This window comes from Lolium perenne, chromosome 2 (genome assembly GCF_019359855.2).
Source record: "Lolium perenne isolate Kyuss_39 chromosome 2, Kyuss_2.0, whole genome shotgun sequence".
Classification (NCBI taxonomy): domain Eukaryota; kingdom Viridiplantae; phylum Streptophyta; class Magnoliopsida; order Poales; family Poaceae; genus Lolium; species Lolium perenne.
Genome location: NC_067245.2, coordinates 223,853,812 through 223,874,690, shown reverse-complemented (window position 1 = coordinate 223,874,690; position 20,879 = coordinate 223,853,812). Strand labels below are relative to the sequence as shown.

Genomic DNA, 20,879 nt, shown 5'->3' with positions numbered 1-20,879 from the left:
AAATAGAAAGGAAAAAACAAAAGAAAATGCCATATGGCGCACGGCAATGACGGCGTTGCCATGCGTCCTAGGTGGGCGCACAACAAAGGGTGATCCATGGCAATTCCGGGCACCTTTTCTGTGCACCAAATCTTTGTCGTGCGCTCTGTTGGTCCATTGTCGTGCACCTTTCTTTGTCGTGCGGCCTCTTCCGTCGTTGTCGTGAATCGTATCTTTGCCGTGCGCTCGTGTTTGTCTTTGTCGTGGCCAAGATCTTTGCCGAGCGTTTTTCTCCATGCACACAGCAAAGAAATCTTTGTCGTGCGGTGGCACACGACAAAGATAGGTTGCATGGTAACGCCTGTTTTTCTCGTAGTGTTTGGCCAGAAGAAGACAACTTCACAGGCTGCGAGAAGCAGGAGCTTTCTCCACGAGAACATGAACCACACTAGCTCAAGGTGAGCGAGGAAACCATTGTTGCACCGGATTTTGTAAAATCCGTAGGCCTTGTTCTGTTTTGCCAATCCGGAGAGTATCGGGGAGGCTTCAGGGGAATTAAATCCCATCTAAGTCAAAAATCTCCCCAATACCTCCCAATACACTCGAATACAGGTGATGAGCGTATTAAATGAACAAGGCCGTAGTGAGTTCTTCTCCCCACCTACCACTTCTCCTTCTGATATATTATTGTTGCAATCTATGTAGTACTTTTTTCTTATCATATTTCTTTTTAGCGGTGTCAAGGTTTGGTTCACGGTGCACTACAGCTGATTGTCACACCATGCAACACAATAGTATATTCACTTCTATGTATTTCTATATGTCACTTATCCTTCGTTTTCCGCCACACCTCAACATCATCGTCGTGATCTATATGGGATTAACCTTTATTTTTCAACTCCCGGCTACCTCGAGGGTGAACACGTGAATGCAACTAATAGCAGCCCTTTGCCAGACACATCATTCAAAATCACACACGTGGCATGTGATGCGCCCTCACTCACCCACGGCTCTGAAAACAGCTCACCACCTCCATCCATCCATGGTCCAATGACAATATGTAAAAGATCTGCATGTAAGAATATAAAACTTCTTTGTCACACACGAGTAAAATCTATAAGGTCCGATCATACCTTCGTTTTTAGATGATCAGCCACGACCCAATGACAATCTATAGAGATTCACATGGAAAGAAGTAAAGCTACTAGCCGAATGATATATCCAATAATAATATCCATTTATCATATAAAAACATAACGACACAGCAGCTGAGTTTTGAAAAAAAATGTGAAGCACACACAACTTTGTATGGCCAAAGATAAGTACAATACACAACAAAACCCACAAACATTTACAAGTGCTAAACATTTTCATCATTTAGCCACGATATGGCGCCGCGTGCCACCACGCCAATCATTGCTAGTTTACATTATAGCAAGCAGAAAGCAGGCACTCGCAGCGCCTAACACTATTCCTCGACAATGTCAATGTCTGAAAGATTCACTGACGTGAAGTCCCCCTCTGGCGAGAAAAGAATGCTCGTAGCCGTGGCAATCTTCTTCTGTGAAATCTGTCCGATCTTGATCAGGTCGTCTTCAGTGAGATCCCAGTCGAAGATCTCGAGGTTTTGCATGAGCCTCTCCTTGCTGAAGCTCTTGACGATTGGGGTCAGTCCCTGCTCATAAATCCACCTCAATGCTACCTGAACGAGAGAGGAGGGATCCATTAGTGTCATATGGATACCGTGCTCTTGGATGCGTGTTGTGGGGAGAAAGGAGGCATCCTCGGCGTGCACGATCTTATTGAGGTTCTCGAAAAAGAAAAGAAAAACCATATCCTACTATCTAACGTTGTACCTGTGCGATGCTCTTTCTTCTAGCCTTGGCGATCTCGGCCAGCACTTGTGATTCCAGCACGGCGTTGCCCTCTCCGGTCCAATTCTGCCCACCCAATGGCGAGTAGGCCGTGACGTGGATGCCCTTCTCTGCGCAGTACGCCCTCAGCTTCCTCTGCTGCCAGACCGGGTTCAGTTCCACCTGAGATGATCGGAAAAGTCGCAGCGACGACCGACTGGCTGTGATGTTCAGCTCAGTATATTCGATAATATGGTCACACATTAACTAACCTGGTTGACGGCAGGCGGGACGGTGGCGGCCGCCATGATCTTGTCGAGGTGCCAGGTGGTGAAGTTGCTGACTCCGATGGCCTTAGCGAGCCCCAGGCGGTGGCACTCCTCCATCTCCCGCCACACGCCCTCGAAGTCGAAAGGCACGGCGTCCTCCCGCTTCAGGGGGAACACCACTGGCCCAGGTTTCAGGCTCACCGGCCAGTGGATCAGGTACAGGTCCACGTACTCCATTTGTAAGTTCCTGAATTATCGACATGATCGAGATCAAGTAAATCGACGAGAAGGGTAGGTCAAAATTGGCCGGATCCACGAGGCTTACCGGAGGCTTTCCCTGAACGACGAGAGCACAAGGTGCGGGTGGCACTGCGTGCACCAGAGCTTGGACGTGATGAACACCTCTTCCCGGGATGCCACAAGGCCGCGGCGCACAGCCTCCGCGATAGCATCGCCTAGCGGCAGCTCCGTTCCGTACAGGGAAGCAGTGTCGAAATGGCGGAAGCCGACCTCCACGGCCGCAAGCACGGCGTCCCTGGTGGTCTCATGCACGACCGGGAACTTGGCCGTGCCCATGCCGATTGCCGGCATAGGTCTGGCGTTTCCGGACCTGAGCACCACCTCCGGCACCGCCGTTGTCAATGCCATGTGTCGTCTCTGCGGACCACCAGCGCCGTACTAACAGGGCGTGGTGGGTGATTGAGATTGTCTTGCGGTTGCAGTTCAGGATTTCAGGACGAACTGACCAGCTTTATATTGCCTTTTTTCCTTCGATCCAATTCCAAAGAGGTGGCCGGCTTCTGGAATGGGATCCTTGTGTGCACAGTCGTGTGCGAATCACCACCCATAGCATGGATGATTCGTTTTCACAAGCCTACAAACTCAAGCTATACAATTTCTTGGACTATACCTTTGGTTCTCCGCCAATTCCGGGACCCACACGTCAGTCATACACTTTGTTGTTCGTTCGCTTGTCTGAACATCCGCTTCCAACTCAAAAGTACTACCTCTGCCATAATACATCCCATAATTAAATAAACTTTTATCATCCTTTTATAAATGAAGAATAGATTCATTTCAGTTTGTAATTAATTGGGCACGTTACAGGGGGCTTTTTAAACAATTTTTTGTACGGATACCCAAGGGTACACTATTTATAACGGCTAGGGCTTGGTAATATTTCTGAAACATGGACTGTGTCTATACCTACTCGTCAAGTTGTGGATACTACCTCGTCAATCGTCATATCGTTTTGGTCAAAGAAATTATTTAAAATTTGACTAATTATATATTGAAAAATATAAACAATATCAAATGCACGTAATATGAGAGTATATTTCACGATCGTTCTAACAATATTGTTTTGATTCTAAATATTGACATCAGTTTCTATATAATTGATCAAACTTTAAAATGTTTGATTCTAACCACAAACCTATATGTATATATTTTATGAAGGAGGGAGTAGAGTAGACCATGTAGCCCTACACCCACGGATATGTCCAAACCCTAGCCGTTTTGATTAAACGCGTACTATTTGTGTACCTCTTTTGTTAAGTTTGAGACAATTGATTTTTTAGCAGAATGTGTTTTCCAAATGATAGTAATTGTCATGTACTCATGACCTACTTTTAGTGAGTTGAGATAATTATTTTTCTCGAACGTAATATCGGTGCATGCGAAATTGTGAAGTGGTGTGTAAATGACTACCTGATGGGTACCTCGTAGGTATATTTATTAAATAAAGGACGCCTTATTAATTACAATGTTTAAGCATTATATCCGGTATCTGCATAACTAGGATGTACATAAATGCTCGATCCACACGTCTAAAAGAGAAAAATATATTAAAAATGTTACAGTACAAGTAATCCACAAGGGAACACCATAAGAGCCAATGGTGATGGAGGTCTAGTCCGTAGATTATGTTGTCATCAATGTTGATAAAAATATCGTGTGTGTTGTGTCCTCCAACTATGTAGGCACCTCCGTAAACAGGTTGCGGTGCTCAACATGCTATAGAGATGACTATGAACAAAACAAAGTTGTGCACCGGTCCATAATTAACCTGCACCACGAGTAAGAATTTTTATCATTAAAAACCTTTTCGCCTTTACATAGCCAAATCTACCAAATAATGGCAAGCGCCTCCACTCTAATTAGTATTTTAAATCTATGGTCCACACCATTTAGCCATTTTCCGAAAATATTTGCAACGCTACATAGCAGGTATAAGGTAGAACCTTCTTGGATGACTCATCATATAGATCTAGCAAATTTGCAACGAAAGAATAAGTGTTTAATTGTTTCGTCACGATAACAGAATATACACTTTACTTCCATGCGAATTGCGTTTTACAAGATTGTCTTTGGTGAGTATTACTTGTCCCTTGCGAAGATACCTTGCAAAAACCTTAGCCTCTAACGAAATCTTCATTTTCTACATTTTTGTTATTATCATTTGGTACTTTTGTTTGTATTAATGTTCTATACATAGTGTCCATAAAGAATTTATCGCTCTCATGTAGCTTCCATCTAAATTCGTCTGTTCCATGCATCAAATGTATTAAAGCCAATGCTGCAGCAAGTCCATGTTGCAAGTGGGGGATCAATAAGTTCTCTTGTGAATGTCACATTTGGTGTGAAAGATTCTAAGATTGTATCGCCCTTGTGAAAAAAAATGGTGTACAGAGCTAGATATTATTCTTAGAGTGTGGCATTACCTACTCATAGAATCTATTTTTCGAGTCATCTTTACTTTTGAAGGAACTGTATGGGAAGAAATCTATTTTTCGAGTCATCTTTAATTTTGAAGGAACTGTATGGGAAGAAGTATTTCTTCATCGTGATAAAGCCAGCCCAGAAGTATGAGTCGCCAAATTACCTATAAAGTTGAGACAATGCACGAGATCTGATATATTTCTTTATGGGGAATTTCTGTCACGCTCCGTCTTCGGTCAATAGCTTGAAAATCCATTTACGTATAAGAGCTCTATTCTTAACCTCAAGGTGATGAATTCCTAGCCTTTCTTGATCTTTAAGTACCTGTGGGTACCGGTGCGGGTAATGTTTTATTTCCATGGTAAAGATATGGATAGATTTTGCACCCAGGATCTATAAAGGCATGGGTATGGCATTGATCTACATGTACCATACCATAATATTTGCCATCCCTTGTGATGACTACAACAACACCACCAACTTTTCAAGGAACTCTTCAGAATCATCAACAACCGACGATTCTAAGCAGTATTCTATATCAGTAACTACCAATCGAATCATGTTGCCAAATATTCGTGTACAACAAAATAAATGCATAATAAAGGCAGGCGATTTATTATGCACATAATTCTCACATGAAGATATCGGCAATTCTTAATTCCAAATCGCTTTAAGCTCCAGGGAAAGACGGTTTTCCATCGAGGTTTTATCAACATCATTGGGGGTATTTTTAAAGAGGATATGCTTGTAGCCATCGAAGAATATTTTAGGAGTGGGAGGATGCCTGATGGTATAAATGACACAATGATTATTCTAATACCAAAATAGAAAAGTCCTATTTTCTTAAGAGACTTTAGACCGTCAAGTCTCTGTAATGTTATTTACATGTGGTTTCCAAGTGTTTGGTAAATAGATTAAGACCTTCACTGCAAGAATTATGGATAATGCAGCGATTGCCTTTGAGTTCATGCACTCCCTGATAAAAAAAGCCAAGACGCACAAGAAAATAAAGTTTGTGCCTCATAAATTGGATCTTGTGAAAGCTTATGGCAGGATAGATTGGAATTATCATGAAGGTATTCTAGAAAAACTAGGTTTCGATGTTTATCACGACATTTGTTAAAACTGTGGCATATGTTGTCCGCCTTAATGGAGGATTTCTAGATAAGTTTATTCCATCAAGACGACTTAGGCGGGGGGTCCTCTATCCCCCTATTTTTTATTTTTGTCGCTGGTGGGTTTTCAAAGCTTCTACATAAAGAAATTGATGAGGAAAAAACAAGAGAATTAAATGTTTGTAAACACGGTCCAGGTATCTCACATTTGCTTTTCGCGGATGACGGTCTCCTTTTCTTTGAAGCAAATGTGGGTCAAGCAAATAAAGTTAAAGTGGTTCTGAATAAATATGAAAAGGCTACAGGAAAATGTTCGCTTCCACTGGGAAATAAATTCACAAAGGAAGAAGGATAGGAAGTTGCAGAGATTTTGATATCCAACCTATGAGCTTTGAGGAGAAATATTTAGGACTTCCACGGATGCATGAAAGATGGAAAATTCAGCCAAACAAACAGAAAATCAGGAAACGTTGCACAAACTACATAGATTCCTCAACTGGCCTGAGGTGTGTAGGCCGAAAGACCAGGGTGGCCTCGGCGTGACTAACACTAGATTCCTCAACATTGCTCTGATTACTAAGTGAATTTGGAGGCTTTTCAAATTTTCAGCTCTTCTCCGGCCGGAGGCTCACCTCTCTGGCACCAGATCTAGAAGATTAAAAACTTCTTCAAGCCGGGGGCTAAATACTTGCTTGGTAATGGTGCTAAGATCCTCCTTTGGACTGACTGGTGGTCTTGTAATTCCCCCTGGAGTGAACGCTTTCCAAGATTATTTCAGATCTGCTCTAATCTTTCCATGTCGGTGGCCCTGGCGTTTAGAGACGGAAGATTGTGTATTCCGTTCCGCTGTACCTTCGGCCCGGCTGAGACCGAACAATGGAGTTTGCTTATCGCTGAGCTGCTGGTTTCGGTTCCTGGTAAGGAGATGGACAGAGTACCCTGGGCGTGGAGCCTTCGGGGCTTTCTCGACTACCTCGTTGTATCGGAAGTTGTGTCAAGATGACACATGCTGATTTGCCAAGGACATTTGGACTACAGCGATTCCCCGCAAGGTCAAGATTTTCACATGGCAGCTAGCTAGAAATAGACTCCCAACAAATAAACAACTCGCTAAAAGACATGGCTCCTTCAATGGCCTATGTGTGTTGTGTGGAATCGCTGAATATGCTGACCATCTATTTTTCTCCTTACATCTTGCTAAGTTTCTCTGGAGTGGTGTGCGCCCGATGCTTGCGGTTCAGTGGAATCCAACATCCTTTTTCCTGTTTTTTGAGCTTTTAAACTCCTTTTCGGGAAAAGCCAGAAAATTTATTTGGGTTATTTTTGCTGCCCAGAGCTGGACTCTTTGGAAAATCCCCAACAAGTTCTCAATCGAAGGCGTCTTTCCTAATCAGCCCGCCGACTGTGTATTTAAAACTGCTATTCTTCTTCAGCAGTGGGCCTCTCACAAGAAGTAAGCACCTGCATCTGATGGACGAGGTGATCTCAATGATGAAGCTACTCTTCAAGAATGTCTACACCCCTGCGCCACAGCCACCTAGTAGCTGATGTTCCTGGTGTTATGTTGTGCTGTTATGTTCTAGTTGGCATTGGACTTGCTCGTTGTTAGTGGTTGGCTTGGTTGTAATATTGTGTTTGGATGTGTTTGGCTGTAAGAACTTGACTTATGGTTTGGCTTTATTAATTTAAAGCTAGGCATGCAATGCCTTTTATCTAAAAAAACATAAAACATCTTTATTTCAAAAACAAATGAGGGCGGTTCGTGCATCTTCATAGCTTGATACAACAAGTATATCATTATCATACAAGGGCATTATGTCAACCAATTTGCATGGTACAAATACTCGTTAAGAGTACCTTCAGTCGCGTTCCTCAAACGTCATCCGTCAGGTTGATTGTTCGGGGACTCCTTCGTGTTGTGCCATCTATGGAATGCTCTTGGGCCAGAAGGTTGGTTCCATGTGGACAGTCTGCAAACAAGCCATGGCTCACTTCGGTGTCTAATGATCTGGTGCTTAGACGCGATTCAGAGCCATGCTTGTGGTCGGAATGGGGAATAGGCATACTTGTCAAATCTTTACCTGGGATGGTCCCTAAAGATACACCTGAACGATACGTGAAACAACAAAAACTGACGTGCTGACCATCTGAAGAAAAACCGTGCACCGTTGTTGGAGTATATTTTTTAATACTGGCAACCATGATCATTAGAGTTTCATTGGTAACCTGAATCAAAATAGTGCCCAGAGATGATTAAAAAGTGTCTGGCCGCAGCATAACACTGGACTGGACGGTTTTGTTTATTTCCATTTTATGTTATAAGCTACTGTATACAAGTTTACTGTAACGCATGCGTTCTTACATATAATGCCTATTCCTCGACAATTTCCATGTCAGCAAGGTCAGCCGACGTAAACTCGCCTTCACACGAGAACAATCCAGCGGCTGTGACCATCTTCTGTGGAATTTGGCTGATCTTGAGCAGGTCGTCGTCGGTCAGCTCCCAGTCGAATATCTCAAGGTTTTGTTTGAGCCTGTCCTTGTTGAAGCTCTTGACGATTGGGGTCACTCCTTGCTCGTAAATCCACCTCAACGCTACCTGAAGAAGATGAAGAAAAAGCGAACCCGTTAGTGTCATACAGGTTAACTTGGTGTGCAGAACCTATAATTCAGGTTTTGAGTTGTGTAATGGTGGCGTACCTGTGCTAAGCTCTTCCCTCTAGCCTTGGCGATCTCCGCGAGCACCTCGGAATCCAGCACGGCGTTGCCTTCCCCAGACCAGTTCTGCCCGCCCAAGGGCGAGTAGGCTGTGACGTGGATGCCCTTCTCTGCACAGTACTCCCTCAGCTTCCTCTGCTGCCACACCGGGTTCATCTCCACCTGCACATCGCACGTACGGTTTCAGTGATGATCCAATCGACTTGTTACAATATTCAGTGATATCGCAAGAGCTGCTAACTATTTCAGCAACCTGGTTGACTGCAGGTGGAACAGTGGCGGTCGCCAGGATCTTCTCGAGGTGGCCGGTGGTAAAGTTGCTGACGCCGATGGCCTTGGCGATCCCCAGCCGGTGGCACTCCTCCATCTCCCGCCACACGCCCTCGAAGTCGAACGGCACGGCGTCCTCCCGCTTCGCCGGGAACACCGCTGGCCCGGGCTTTAGGCTCACCGGCCAGTGGATCAGGTACAGGTCCACGTACTCCAAGTGCAGGTTCCTGAGACGATCAAGATCAAATTACCGGCCGGGCCAAGTAGTTATAAATAGACTGATCTGTTAGGATGATCTCCACGTCACCGATTCCAACGGATCGGTAACAAGTCCTTGACCTCGTTCGCGCCCTGATCGGGGGCGTCCAACCCTCATATGGTTGGTGGGCCCCTGTGACCTGCGCTATATAAAGAGGTGGGGGCCGGGGCACACGGTACGAGGTTCACCGCGCCGCCAGTCACCCCACCGATATTCCCCTACCGATCTAGGGCTAGCGCAGTGCTCACGGGAAGCACCACCACCGTCGCCACCGCACGCTCACCCTCTCCGCCGCCGCCACCATGTCGGCACCCGAGAGCTCCTCCTCGAAGGGAGAAGGTACTCATCTCTCTCACTCTCAGATCTAGCAGTGTACCCATCAGCAATAGCATCTACCTGTATAGGATCTAGTGTAGTCGTTGGCTACTCTAACATTGGTATCAGAGCAACTGTTAGAATGTATAGATCCTTTTTGTTCAGGTAGAGAAGTAAGAACAGAAACCCTAAATCCTCCCTGATGCAAAAGAAAAGAAAAGTTCACCGGCCGAGGCCCTCGGGCTCGCCGGCAAAGTTTGCGCCGCCGCAAGGCCGCGCCGCCCCTCTCGATCCCGATGCGCATCGGCAAGCCGAGGCATCGGGAAGAAGGGCTACTCCCACTTGCTCTGCAGGCCGGGGGCAAAGAAAAGAAAGTCGACCTCACCGGCTTACCGTGCTGCGGCTCGGTCGCCGGCAGAGGAAAAGGGCACCGTCTCTGCGCCGCTTGACGGTGACGCGCCCACCCTCGGGTGCACGCGCCGCCGCCAAGAGGTACAGGGGGGGCGCCGCCGCATGCTCTTCTCCGCCGCTGGCCATCGGGTCTAGTGGGTGGTGGGAGATGCAGGTACAGAAAAGGGCAAAGAGGCCGCGCGGCTGGCCGGGCAGGGGCTGCTGCGGGGCGCTGCTGCGTGCTGCCGTCGCCGGCAGTGAGCGCCGGGCGGGGCGAGCGGCGAGCGGGGCGAGCCAACGGCTCTCCGCCGCCGACGCCGCCGGACCCAACAGAGAGACAGGCTCGGGGAGAAGTGTTTTAGGGTTAGGGTTTTTCGGCCGTTTGGCTGTTTTTATACCGAGCGAAAGTAAAGGGCAGCCGTCGGATCGAATCCGACGGCCAGGAGTGGACGCCGCGTGGGCACAGCGTGCGGGCCGCGTCGGCGCCGCGTGCGGGCCGCGTGGGCTGCCCTGGCCAGGCCGCGGGCGGGCCGAGGAAGGCCGCGGCGCAGCCACACCGCGAGCGGGCGCGTTTGCTGGCCGCGTGGGCGCCGCGTCTGCCAGCCGCGTGGGCGGCGCGTTGCTGCGCGTCGCTCGCCGCGTGCGGGCCGCTTGGGCCGCGACAGAACAGTCAGTAATTACAGTTTTTTACAGTTTTATTAATTACAGAGGCGTTTTTAGGCAGTTTTGGGTCATTTTTTGCCAAAATATTGTCTAGTTTTTTTTTTGAATAAATAGGACCAACGAAATATTTGTTCAGAAATTAAAAAGTAAAGGAAATGCCTCTGAAAAGTTCAAAGTTTAAAGTTTAAAGTTCACAGTTTCCGCTGCAAATAGCAATGATATGTGCATTTATCTCTATTTCTGCCCAACGGTGATATAGTTTTATTTGCATTAACAGTTGCATGTTTTAATTCGGACCAACGTTGGATTATAATTTGCAATTGTACTGTTCTCACTTCTTTGTGGTTTTCAGGAGGGTTCTACTTGATGAGCTGCATCAAGGATGTTCCCACCCTTAGAGGGGATAACTACACAGAATGGAGGAAGAAGGTGGATTTCGCCTTCGTCTGTGCTGAGGTGGACTGGGTGGTTGACACACCGCAGCCCATCAAGCCTGCTGACCCCGTCAGAGCTGACGGGGATACTGATGATGCATGGGCTAAAAAGAAAAGGGACCATGCTCCTGTGGAGATGTCCTACACCCTAGAGAACAGAAAGTGGCAGACTGCCAACAAAAAGTGCATGGCTTTCATAAAGAATACAATTGAGAACGCTATAGTGGGCTCAATTACAGAGTGTACTTCCGCTGGGGAGTACCTAGAAAAGATAAAGAGCCAGTTCACTGGTTCTTCAAAGACATATGCAACCCAGCTGTTGAAGCGGTGGTAATGAAAAAGTATCTTTGGAGGTGCACATGGCATCGGGAGCACATCCTCGGGATGAGCAACATGGCTGCAAAGTGAAGCCCATGGATGCTTGACCTGGAGCTGAAGCCTGCACTTCTGGTTCACTTGGTGATGGCTTCATTGCCACAACAGTTTGAAAATTTTGTCATCAATTACAACATGAGTCCTGAGAAATGGGACATTGAAAAGACCATTGCCATGTGTGTGCAAGAGGAGGATAGACTCAAGGCACAGAATGGAGGTACCATCAATTATGTGAAGGACAACAAGAAAAGGCCCTTCACACCAAGCAACAATGGTTCTCCTTCAAAGCAATATGGTAAAGCCCCAATGCGACATCGGCGAAGTTCCACCAGGCCATTGCCGGTGAACAAAGATCGGTGTCTTCACCGTCGAAGACTGGGCACTACAAGAAAGACTGCCACTGCTTTTCCGAAAGAATTAATGGCAAAGAAAGGTAACAATTTAGTTTCCTTTGTAAATGAATCCACTGTATACACAGTTTTGAAATCTACTTGGTGGATTGATTCAGGTGCAACTGTTCATGTTGCAAATTCTTTACAGGGATTCCATTCGACGAGGACTACGAAAAGAGGCGAAGGATGCGTTGAAGTCGCGAATGGAATTCAAGCAGAAGTTGAAGCTGTTGGCGACGTCCTCTTGGAGCTAGCTGATGGCTTGACTATTCTGCTTAGAGATGTCTTATTTGTTCCTTCCATACATAGAAATTTAATAAGTGTATCGCGCTTAGATAAAGACAGTTATCAATGTTATTTTGGACATGGCAAATGTGCCATATGGTGTAATAATTCTTATGTTGGGGTTGCTATACTCCATAATGAGCTTTATTTATTGTCCTTGCGTGAAAAAGTAATGTCTGTGTGTAAAGTGAATGAACAAATATCCTCGTCGGAAACAGAAGGAAAGAAAAGAAAAAGAACTGATGAATCATCGAAATTATGGCACTGTCGCCTAGGCCATATTTCGAGGGGGAGAATAGAAAGACTCGTTAAAAATGATATTCTTCCTCCATTAGAATTCTCAGACATAGAACAGTGCATCGATTGCATTAAAGGAAAATTTGTAAAGCAAATTAAAAAGGGTGCAAATCGAAGCACAGCAACACTAGAAATAATTCACACCGATATATGTGGACCATTTCCGGTGAAAAGTGTGGATGGCTATGATTCGTTCATAACATTCACGGATGATTACTCCCGATATGGCTATATTTATCCAATAAAAGAAAGAACAGAAGCGTTGGATAAATTCAAAATATTCAAAGCTGAAGTTGAAAATCAGCATGATAAAAGAATAAAGATAGTCGAGTGCGATCGTGGAGGGAGTACTACGGTCGACATACTCCATATGGCCAAGTCCCTGGACCTTTTGCAAGGTTCCTACAGGAGACTGGAATAGTCGCCCAGTACTCGATGCCGGGCGAACCTCAGCAGAATGGAGTAGCTGAAAGGCGCAACCGTACCCTTATGGATATGGTGCGCAGTATGATGAGCTATTCCACCCTACCATTGGGATTGTGGATTGAGGCGTTAAAAACCGCTATTCACATTCTAAACAGAGTACCAAGCAAATCGGTGCCCAAAACGCCGTATGAGCTATGGACAGGGAGAGTGCCTTCTCTAAACCACCTGAAAGTGTGGGGTGAGCCTGCTTGAGGCCAAAGTATTCAATCCAAATATCGCAAAGTTAGATACCAAAACAGTCGATTTGCCATTTTATTTGCTATCTGAAAAGTCAAAAGGTTATCGTTTCTACCGTCCAGACAAATATACAAAGTTTGTGGAAACGAGACATGCTTTGTCTTCTTAGAGGACGAAATGATGAGGGGAGCATGGTAGCTCGGAAAATTGATCTTGAGGAGAAGAGGGTGCATGCACCCAATCCGATGACTCGGGAGCCATTTTTGCGCTACCATGTGCACTGTACCGACGATCCCTGCGATTGTGGTGCAAGCGCCTGTTGTGACTCCACCCATGACAACGATGAGTGAAAATTCGGAACCTGTCCGTCAGGAGACGAATGAACCATTTGTTGAGCATGAAAGGGAGCAACAACAGCCACCTCCAGAAGCTGAGCCACAAGTTGAGGAACAGAATGCTCAAGAGAATGTGGCCCCTAGAAGGTCTACAAGAGCTAGAAAATCAGCCATTTCGACTGATTACAAAGTTTACAACACAGAAAGAGTTCATATGGAAGGTGATCCCACTTCATATGAAGAAGCCATGAGAAGCCCAGATTCATCAAAGTGGGTGGAGGCCATGGAAGACGAAATGAGATCGATGAGTACCAACAATGTTTGGGACTTAGAGAATATTCCTAAAGGAGCCAAAACAGTGGGCTGCAAATGGGTCTACAAAATAAAATATGACTCCAATGGGAATGTCGAAAAGTACAAAGCACGACTTGTGGCAAAAGGATTTACACAAAGAGAAGGGATAGATTACAATGAGACATTTTCTCCGGTCTCATGTAAGGATTCCTTCAGGATCATCATGGCACTAGTTGCACATTTTGATTTAGAGTTGCATCAAATGGATGTAAAGACGGCATTTCTAAACGGGGATTTAGAAGAAAATGTCTACATGAAACAACCCAAGGGTTTTATCATGGAAGGCAAGGAAGAAATGGGATGCCGCCTAAATAAATCCATTTATGGATTAAAGCAAGCCTCCAGACAGTGGTATCTAAAATTTAATGAAACAATTAAGAGATTTGGATTTAAAGAAAATATTGAGGACAATTGCGTTTATGCAAAGTTTAAAAGTGGGAAATATATTTTCCTAATCTTGTATGTGGATGATATTCTGCTTGCCAGCAGTGATGTTAGTCTACTGCAAGAGACAAAGAAGTTCTTGTCCTCAAATTTTGATATGAAAGATCTTGGTGAAGCGTCATATGTTTTGGGCATAGAAATTCACCGAGATAGAAACAATGGAGTATTAGGACTATCGCAAAAGGCTTATTTAGAAAAGATTCTAAGTAAGTATAATATGCACAAGTGCAGTGCCACACCTGCCCCTATAGTCAAGGGCGACAGTTTTGGGAACCATCAAAGTTCCCAAAATCAATACGAGCTCGATCAAATAAAAGCGGTTCCATATGCTTCGGCTATTGGAAGCCTACAGTATGCACAAGTGTGCACTCGCCCTGACTTAGCATTTATCACCGGAGTACTCGGTAGATATCAAGAAAATCCAGGTTTCGAACACTGGAAAATGGTAAAGAAGGCATTGCGTTATGTGAAAGGCACAAAGAGTTACATGCTAACATACAGAATATCTGATTCCCTAGAAATAAGAGGGTATTCAGATGCAGATTTTGCGGGGGATAAAGATGATAGAAAATCCACATCTGGATATGTATTCACCCTCGCAGGGGGAGCTATTTCGTGGAGAAGCTCCAAACAGACCATAGTTGCATCATCCACGATGTATGCAGAATTTATAGCATGTTATGAAGCCACGGGGCAGGCATTATGGTTAAAGAAATTCATACCCGACTTGAAAGTGGTAGATTGTATTGACAAACCACTAAAGATGTACTGCGACAATGAGCCTGCAGTATTTTATGCTCACAACAACAAGTCGAGTAATGCTACGAAACCGATTGAGGTTAAGTATTATGTTGTGAAACACAAGGTCCAGGATCAAACAATAAGTCTCGAGCATATAAGGACAAAAGATATGCTTGCGGATCCGCTAACGAAAGGCTTACCACCCAGCGTGTTCAAGGAGCACGTAGCCGGCATGGGTTTAAGGGAAAGTCTTACCTATCCTGGATCATAAGAGGCCCAAAAGTAAAAGAATTTGTTTCAAAACAGAGAAGTGCATTGTGGCTGTCTGATTCTATCGGCAATAGAGCTGTGACGATGAAACATGCCCTATGAACTAATCCAATATGAAACGAATAAAGTGAAAGTATAAAGTTAAAAGAAAAGTTGAGATCAAGGGGGAGAATGTTAGGATGATCTCCACGTCACCGATTCCAACGGATCGGTAACAAGTCCTTGACCTCGTTCGCGCCCTGATCGGGGGCGTCCAACCCTCATATGGTTGGTGGGCCCCTGTGACCTGCGCTATATAAAGAGGTGGGGGCCGGGGCACACGGTACGAGGTTCACCGCGCCGCCAGTCACCCCACCGATATTCCCCTACCGATCTAGGGCTAGCGCAGTGCTCACGGGAAGCACCACCACCGTCGCCACCGCACGCTCACCCTCTCCGCCGCCGCCACCATGTCGGCACCCGAGAGCTCCTCCTCGAAGGGAGAAGGTACTCATCTCTCTCACTCTCAGATCTAGCAGTGTACCCATCAGCAATAGCATCTACCTGTATAGGATCTAGTGTAGTCGTTGGCTACTCTAACATGATCTACTCCTACGTCTGTTTTTCTCGATCTTTCTTACTCTAGGCTTTGCCGGAGGGACGGGAGCACCAGGTCCGGTTGGCACTGCGTGCACCACAGCTTGGTGGTGACGAACACCTCCTCCCGGGATGCCACCAGCCCAAGCCGCAGAGCCTCCGCCACAGCGTCGCCTAGCGGTGGCTCCGTCCCGTACATGGAGGCCGTGTCGAAGTGGCGGTAGCCGAGCTCCACGGCCGCGAGCACCGCGTCTCGGATAGTCTCCGGCACGACCGGGAAATTGGCCGTCCCCATGCCGATCGCCGGCATGGGCCTCCCGCTGCCATGCCTCAGCGCCACCTCCGGCACCCGCACCATTGTCGAAGACATGTGTCGTCGCTCTCCAGAATACCTGTCCACGCGGTATTGTCTTGTGGTCGCACACCAGGAGGTGCGTGCGACGGACGGCCGGCTTTATACTGGCCAAGTGGAGTAGCAATTCGTCCTCATCGCCTCTTATTCAAAGAGATAGCTTTTGTTTTCTTGGGATGGACTCCTTGTATCGCCAGAGTCCTGCGAAGGTCACTCATGACATATGTTTTAGAAGACTGTAGGCCTATGGCGTCACCCATGACATGCACGTTTTGTTGAGACATACGCTCCCTCGAAAAATAAAGTACTAGACAAGTTCGCCTACGAGACGTTCTCTTCGCGGCCATACTTTTTTAACAACTCTGAGGCCCAAATGTTTGTCATACGTCGTATACTCACTTCCTAGCCACGATCCGCAGAAGTTGTTGCCTACCCAACAACAAGAGCCTTCTAGTATCCATCCGAGCGTTCGTCACGCGTCACGGCCTTGACAAACTTTCGTCGACTAGATGCGCCACAAGGATCAGACAACCGAAGTGGCTGGACAGGTCCTTGTGTGAGTGACGACTGACGAGTGACTACTCACCATAGCTGCCAGCAATGTAAGGAACTCGACGGAATCACCAATTATCCATGTAACACTCGAGGCATCTGACCAAATCTTTGTAAACAAGAAATCACAGGATTAACTGGGAGAATCGGCATGCACATCTACATAATTATGACATTGCATTTGGAAAGAATCATGCAAGAGCATCAACTAAACCGATTTGCATGATACAAATAGTCCTATCCTCCTTAATACACATACTTTTCTAGAGCACAAGTAGCAGTATATGACCCCCCTACACTAGCGAGAGTTCTCACCTACTACGTAGCTTCTTTCGGATCATGTCAAACATGCTATACAACGAAAGCAAATATAGAACCCGACATGAATTGATGAAACCTCCCGCACCCCTAACCTAACCCTCCCGCACCCACCCTCCGCCGCCGCCGCCGCCGCCGGCAGCGCCGCCGGGGCAAAGTCCCTCGGGGCGTGGCGGCGGCGGGGGCCCTTCCTCGTCGCTGCATGGAGAACGGCGGCCGGATCCCACCTCCTCGAGGCATGGCGGAGCAGGCGCGCGTGGGATGGGCGACGACGGCGGCGGCCCTCCTCCCGTCGGCTGTCCCCTGGCGGACCGGCCGGCGCAGTTGGGATGGGCGGCGCTGCGGTCTCCCTCCTCCCGTCGGCTTCCTGCAGCACTCTGGCAGGGGCGGGTGGTGGGCGGTGGCCAGGCCCTCGGTCTGCGCCATGCCATCCACCCCCGCCTCTCGTCGGTGCGTGGAGGCGATCTCGGGCTTCTTCCGCGACACGAGGGCGCCCGGGGCAGCAGTCTTGGGTTCGACGGAGGAGGTGGCCTCTTCTTCGCCGGAGAGGGTCGGCCTGTGGTTGGGGGTGGTGGATCTTTGATCTATCACCGCCATCCGACGGTGCGATGGAGGAGCTTGGAGGCCGGCGATGGTGTCGCCGGTGGAGGGTTGGGTTGGCCAGCCCGGGATGGTCGTCGACGTGGGGGTCCGACCTGAATAAAGGCGGCGGTCCTAGGGCCTCTCTTGCGTGAAGAGGAGGACCTACCGGAGGCCTGGACTCGTGATCTGGCCGGAGGGTTGAGTTCCGGAAGGCTCCGCCGGCGAATGTAACAGTGCTTTGCCTGGAGTTTCTTTGGATCGGAGGTATTCGGTCGTGCGCACCCATGCGTTTATTCCGACCGTTTGGTTCTGGAGGGAGCGGCGCGAAGCTCTTTTTCTGTGTTGACATCAAGTGACTATGGATCCATGATGAAAGTCGGAAGAAGAGAATTTCATGAAGGCCGGAGGGGAGGACTAGCTAAGGGAGGTTCAAGTCTCCGCGCTGTTGAGGGGCTTGCTTGGTGTCCCGGCTTCACAGCAGCGGTATGAAAGTGGGGGCGACAACACAGGTGAAGCGCAGAGTCCTACCTTTCAGGGTGAAAACCCAAGGTCTGGCCTTAACTGGTTGTGCCTGGCAGTGACCTTGGTGGAGGCATTGTTTCGAGAGCGGGGACTATCTTCAGGGTGAAAACCTAAGATCTTTGATCGGGCGACGACGGTGTTTGAGCACTGTTCCCTTCTTGGAGGCGTCATTTTTTGAGAGTCTGTAATTCAGGTGTTGTCATGGCGGTGGATGTATTGCTGTTGTTAGGCCCGAGATACTGTAGCGGGACTTTTGTTTCTTAGTTTTCTTTTCCTTTTTTTGGCTGTGTGCATCCGTAGTGCCATTAGGGTGGTGCGTTGTTGCAGGCTGGGTGTAATTGGTATCTTCTTGATATTAATATATTCCCTTTATCGAAAAAAAATGAATTGATGAAACCATGGAACTGACACCTATACCTCAACAACATCAACCTCTGAAAGATCTACGCCTGGGACGCCTTCAGGTGAGAGGATCCCCAGCACTGTGACCTTCTTGTGCTGAGGTATCTGAGCAATCTTGAATCGGTCTTCGTCAGTCAGTTCCCAGTCAAAGATTTCGATGTTCTCCTTAAGCCTCTCCTTTTTCATACTCTTGGCCACCATGCTCGCTCCTTGCTCGTAGATCCATCTTAATGAGATCTGAGGAAAACGGATAGTCAACTGCGCTGCTAACATCGAGGTGTAATGGACAAGATATTGCATGCTATTAAATTGTTCACAAAATTTGTTCACAATCTGTACTTGCTCAATTTTCTTACCAAATCGCATGGACCTTTTATCAAATGGTGAGGTAGATTTGAGTACAAACCAAACAGTTCCAAAAATGAATTGAGAAAGTACACTGAATACCTGAGCTACTGATTTTCCTCTAGCCTCGGCAATCTCCTTCAGAACTTCAGACTGTAGGACTGCATTGATTTTAGATATCCTACTTTGGCCTCCTAGGGGAGAATAAGCAGTCACGTGTATTCCTTTCTCTTTGCAGAATTCAATCAGTTTTTTCTGCTGCCAAACCGGATTCAACTCAACCTGAAAGGTTTTCTCAGGCATCAAACAAGAATGATACAACATCTATGATGATATAGAACAATTCAGGGTAGTCTATGAGCAATTTCTTACAAAAGTATTTTCCACAAAATTAGCTTCTAGTTTAATTCTTCATGAAACCGTAGAATAGAAAAAATGTTGCTATCGCCATAGCTTGTACGATTGATCAACGCAAACCTGATTCACTGCTGGGGGGATTTTTGCAAGTGCAAGTAGCTCCATCAATTTCTTTGTTGTGAAATTGCTAACACCAATCATTTTAGCAAGACCAAGGCGATGGCATTCCTCCATTGCCTCCCATACGCCTCTCATGTCCATTGGGACAATGTCTTCTCTTTTCATTGAGACGTGAGGTTTGCTGGGCTTTACGCTCATCGGCCAGTGGACCAGGTACAGATCGACGTATTCCATTTGAAGTTTCCTAGACATGAGAAGAAAGAGTCTTGCTTATAACAAAAGTGACAGAATTCAGTAATAAGGCAAACAAGTTTCTTTTTCCAGAACCGTAACATTGTTAGAACCTTGCAACAATTGCCAAATGTGGTTATGTTTTATTAAAACAGCGCATTGTCAGTACTGCAAGTTTATGCTATGTGTTCCTCGATTGAGAAACAATTCAGGAAGGAAAGAATTACTACTAGCAAATTAAGCTGAAAAGGGAAAGCTGAAGGAATGAGCACAAACATCTTAACTGCAAGCTTTCCTTAAGGGAGGGGAGCACGAGATCCGGGTGGCACTGCGTGCACCACACCTTGGTCGTCACGAACACGTCCGCGCGGGACGCTATGACCCCGCGCAGCGCCGCCTCGGCCACGGCCTCACCGACGAGCTGCTCGGAGCCGTAGAGAGACGCGGTGTCGAGGTGGCGGTAGCCGAGCTCCAGCGCGGCGAGCACGGCGTCCCTGACGTCCTCCGCCACGAAGGGGAACGACGACGTGCCGACCCCCACCGCCTGCAACGGCCGGCCGTCCGAACTGGCCAGCAACTCCGGGATTTCGGAGGCGCGGCTGCCCCCGTTTGGTGACGCCATGGCAGCTCCACGGGCTCTGGGCAGGATTTGATTTCGGGTCGGGACGAGAGGTGAATGCGAGCCCACGAGTTTGGAACCTGTAGAGAACGAGGGCCATGGGAGCTGGGAATCTTTATGCAACGGTTACAACAGCCTAAAGAAGTTAGGGCATCTCCAACCGGCCGACCCAAACGGACGCGCTGGGTCGTCCGGTTTGGACCGTTTGCGTGGCCGAGCGGACAGGCGGACAGCGGCCCGCGTCCGCGTGTCCGTTTGGGTCGCGCGCTGCGCCCAACGCGCGGACGCATCGCATAACCGTAGAAACACGAAAAAAAGCAAAAAAATGCGAATTTAAACGAAATTTCATTGAACATATGCCCTATTTTGGGCAAATTTGTACATAGCCCTATTTTGGGCAAATAAAACTAACACAAGAAGCCCCTATATGGGCTTTTAAATTTAAACTAAAATAAAAAAACCCTCTATTAGGGTTTGGTCGGCGGCGGCCGCGGTGCGCCGCCTAGCCTGTGGGCGTCGTCGGCGGCGTCGTCGACGTCCCCGGGCGGCGAGGCGCTGTTGTGGCTCGACCGCGCCGGGGACTCCGGCCACGGAGACCACGGGGCCTCCTCCCACGGCGAGTGGGGGTCGGAGCCACCGCGGGCTGCGGCGGCGCACGGAGCGGCGCCTCCCACGAGGCGGCGCTCCTCTCTGCCCGAGCGCGGCGCACGGCCTCTGGCGCCGCCGCTGGTCGGCGCGGCGCCTGTCCTCCTGGCGGCGCT

At 47.6% G+C, this 20,879-nt stretch overlaps 4 protein-coding genes across 4 annotated transcripts; 1 reads left to right on the top strand and 3 right to left on the bottom strand.

Annotated features, from left to right (window-relative positions):
- Positions 1-1,165: 1,165 nt before the first annotated feature.
- On the bottom strand, positions 1,166-2,819 carry LOC127335026 (deoxymugineic acid synthase 1-D). Its single transcript, XM_051361617.2, has 4 exons — positions 2,427-2,819; positions 2,105-2,348; positions 1,836-2,015; positions 1,166-1,681 (listed from the first exon to the last, which is right to left on the bottom strand). Exons 1-4 carry the CDS (start codon positions 2,747-2,749, stop codon positions 1,448-1,450), a joined length of 981 nt encoding a protein of 326 aa, XP_051217577.1. The 5' UTR covers positions 2,750-2,819; the 3' UTR covers positions 1,166-1,447.
- A 5,368-nt stretch (positions 2,820-8,187) lies between these two features.
- LOC127335027 (deoxymugineic acid synthase 1-D-like) lies at positions 8,188-16,935 on the bottom strand. Its single transcript, XM_051361618.2, has 4 exons — positions 15,763-16,935; positions 8,909-9,152; positions 8,638-8,817; positions 8,188-8,536 (listed from the first exon to the last, which is right to left on the bottom strand). The coding sequence occupies exons 1-4, from the start codon at positions 16,086-16,088 to the stop codon at positions 8,309-8,311; spliced, it is 978 nt and encodes a 325-aa protein (XP_051217578.1). The 5' UTR covers positions 16,089-16,935; the 3' UTR covers positions 8,188-8,308.
- On the top strand, positions 9,215-11,320 carry LOC139835085 (uncharacterized). The gene is made up of 2 exons (XM_071825067.1): positions 9,215-9,523; positions 10,905-11,320. Exons 1-2 carry the CDS (start codon positions 9,487-9,489, stop codon positions 11,318-11,320), a joined length of 453 nt encoding a protein of 150 aa, XP_071681168.1. The 5' UTR covers positions 9,215-9,486.
- A 7-nt stretch (positions 16,936-16,942) lies between the features above and the next one.
- On the bottom strand, positions 16,943-20,203 carry LOC127335025 (deoxymugineic acid synthase 1-D). The gene is made up of 5 exons (XM_051361616.1): positions 19,784-20,203; positions 19,269-19,512; positions 18,894-19,073; positions 18,442-18,683; positions 16,943-17,019 (listed from the first exon to the last, which is right to left on the bottom strand). Exons 1-4 carry the CDS (start codon positions 20,119-20,121, stop codon positions 18,456-18,458), a joined length of 990 nt encoding a protein of 329 aa, XP_051217576.1. The 5' UTR covers positions 20,122-20,203; the 3' UTR covers positions 16,943-17,019; positions 18,442-18,455.
- Between the last annotated feature and the right edge of the window lie 676 nt (positions 20,204-20,879).

Coding starts and splice junctions, on each gene's coding strand:
- LOC127335026 (XM_051361617.2), bottom strand. CDS start 2,749: ATGGCATTGACAACGGCGGTGCCGGAGGTGGTGCTCAGGTCCGGAAAC. Junction 2,016..2,104: donor TCCCGCCTGCCGTCAACCAG/GTTAGTTAATGT, acceptor CGATCATCTCAG/GTGGAACTGAACCCGGTCTG. Junction 1,682..1,835: donor GAAGAAAGAGCATCGCACAG/GTACAACGTTAG, acceptor TCTCTCGTTCAG/GTAGCATTGAGGTGGATTTA.
- LOC139835085 (XM_071825067.1), top strand. CDS start 9,487: ATGTCGGCACCCGAGAGCTCCTCCTCGAAGGGAGAAG. Junction 9,524..10,904: donor CTCCTCCTCGAAGGGAGAAG/GTACTCATCTCT, acceptor TGTGGTTTTCAG/GAGGGTTCTACTTGATGAGC.
- LOC127335027 (XM_051361618.2), bottom strand. CDS start 16,088: ATGTCTTCGACAATGGTGCGGGTGCCGGAGGTGGCGCTGAGGCATGGC. Junction 8,818..8,908: donor TTCCACCTGCAGTCAACCAG/GTTGCTGAAATA, acceptor TGCGATGTGCAG/GTGGAGATGAACCCGGTGTG. Junction 8,537..8,637: donor GAGGGAAGAGCTTAGCACAG/GTACGCCACCAT, acceptor CATCTTCTTCAG/GTAGCGTTGAGGTGGATTTA.
- LOC127335025 (XM_051361616.1), bottom strand. CDS start 20,121: ATGGCGTCACCAAACGGGGGCAGCCGCGCCTCCGAAATCCCGGAGTTG. Junction 19,074..19,268: donor TCCCCCCAGCAGTGAATCAG/GTTTGCGTTGAT, acceptor AAAACCTTTCAG/GTTGAGTTGAATCCGGTTTG. Junction 18,684..18,893: donor GAGGAAAATCAGTAGCTCAG/GTATTCAGTGTA, acceptor CGTTTTCCTCAG/ATCTCATTAAGATGGATCTA.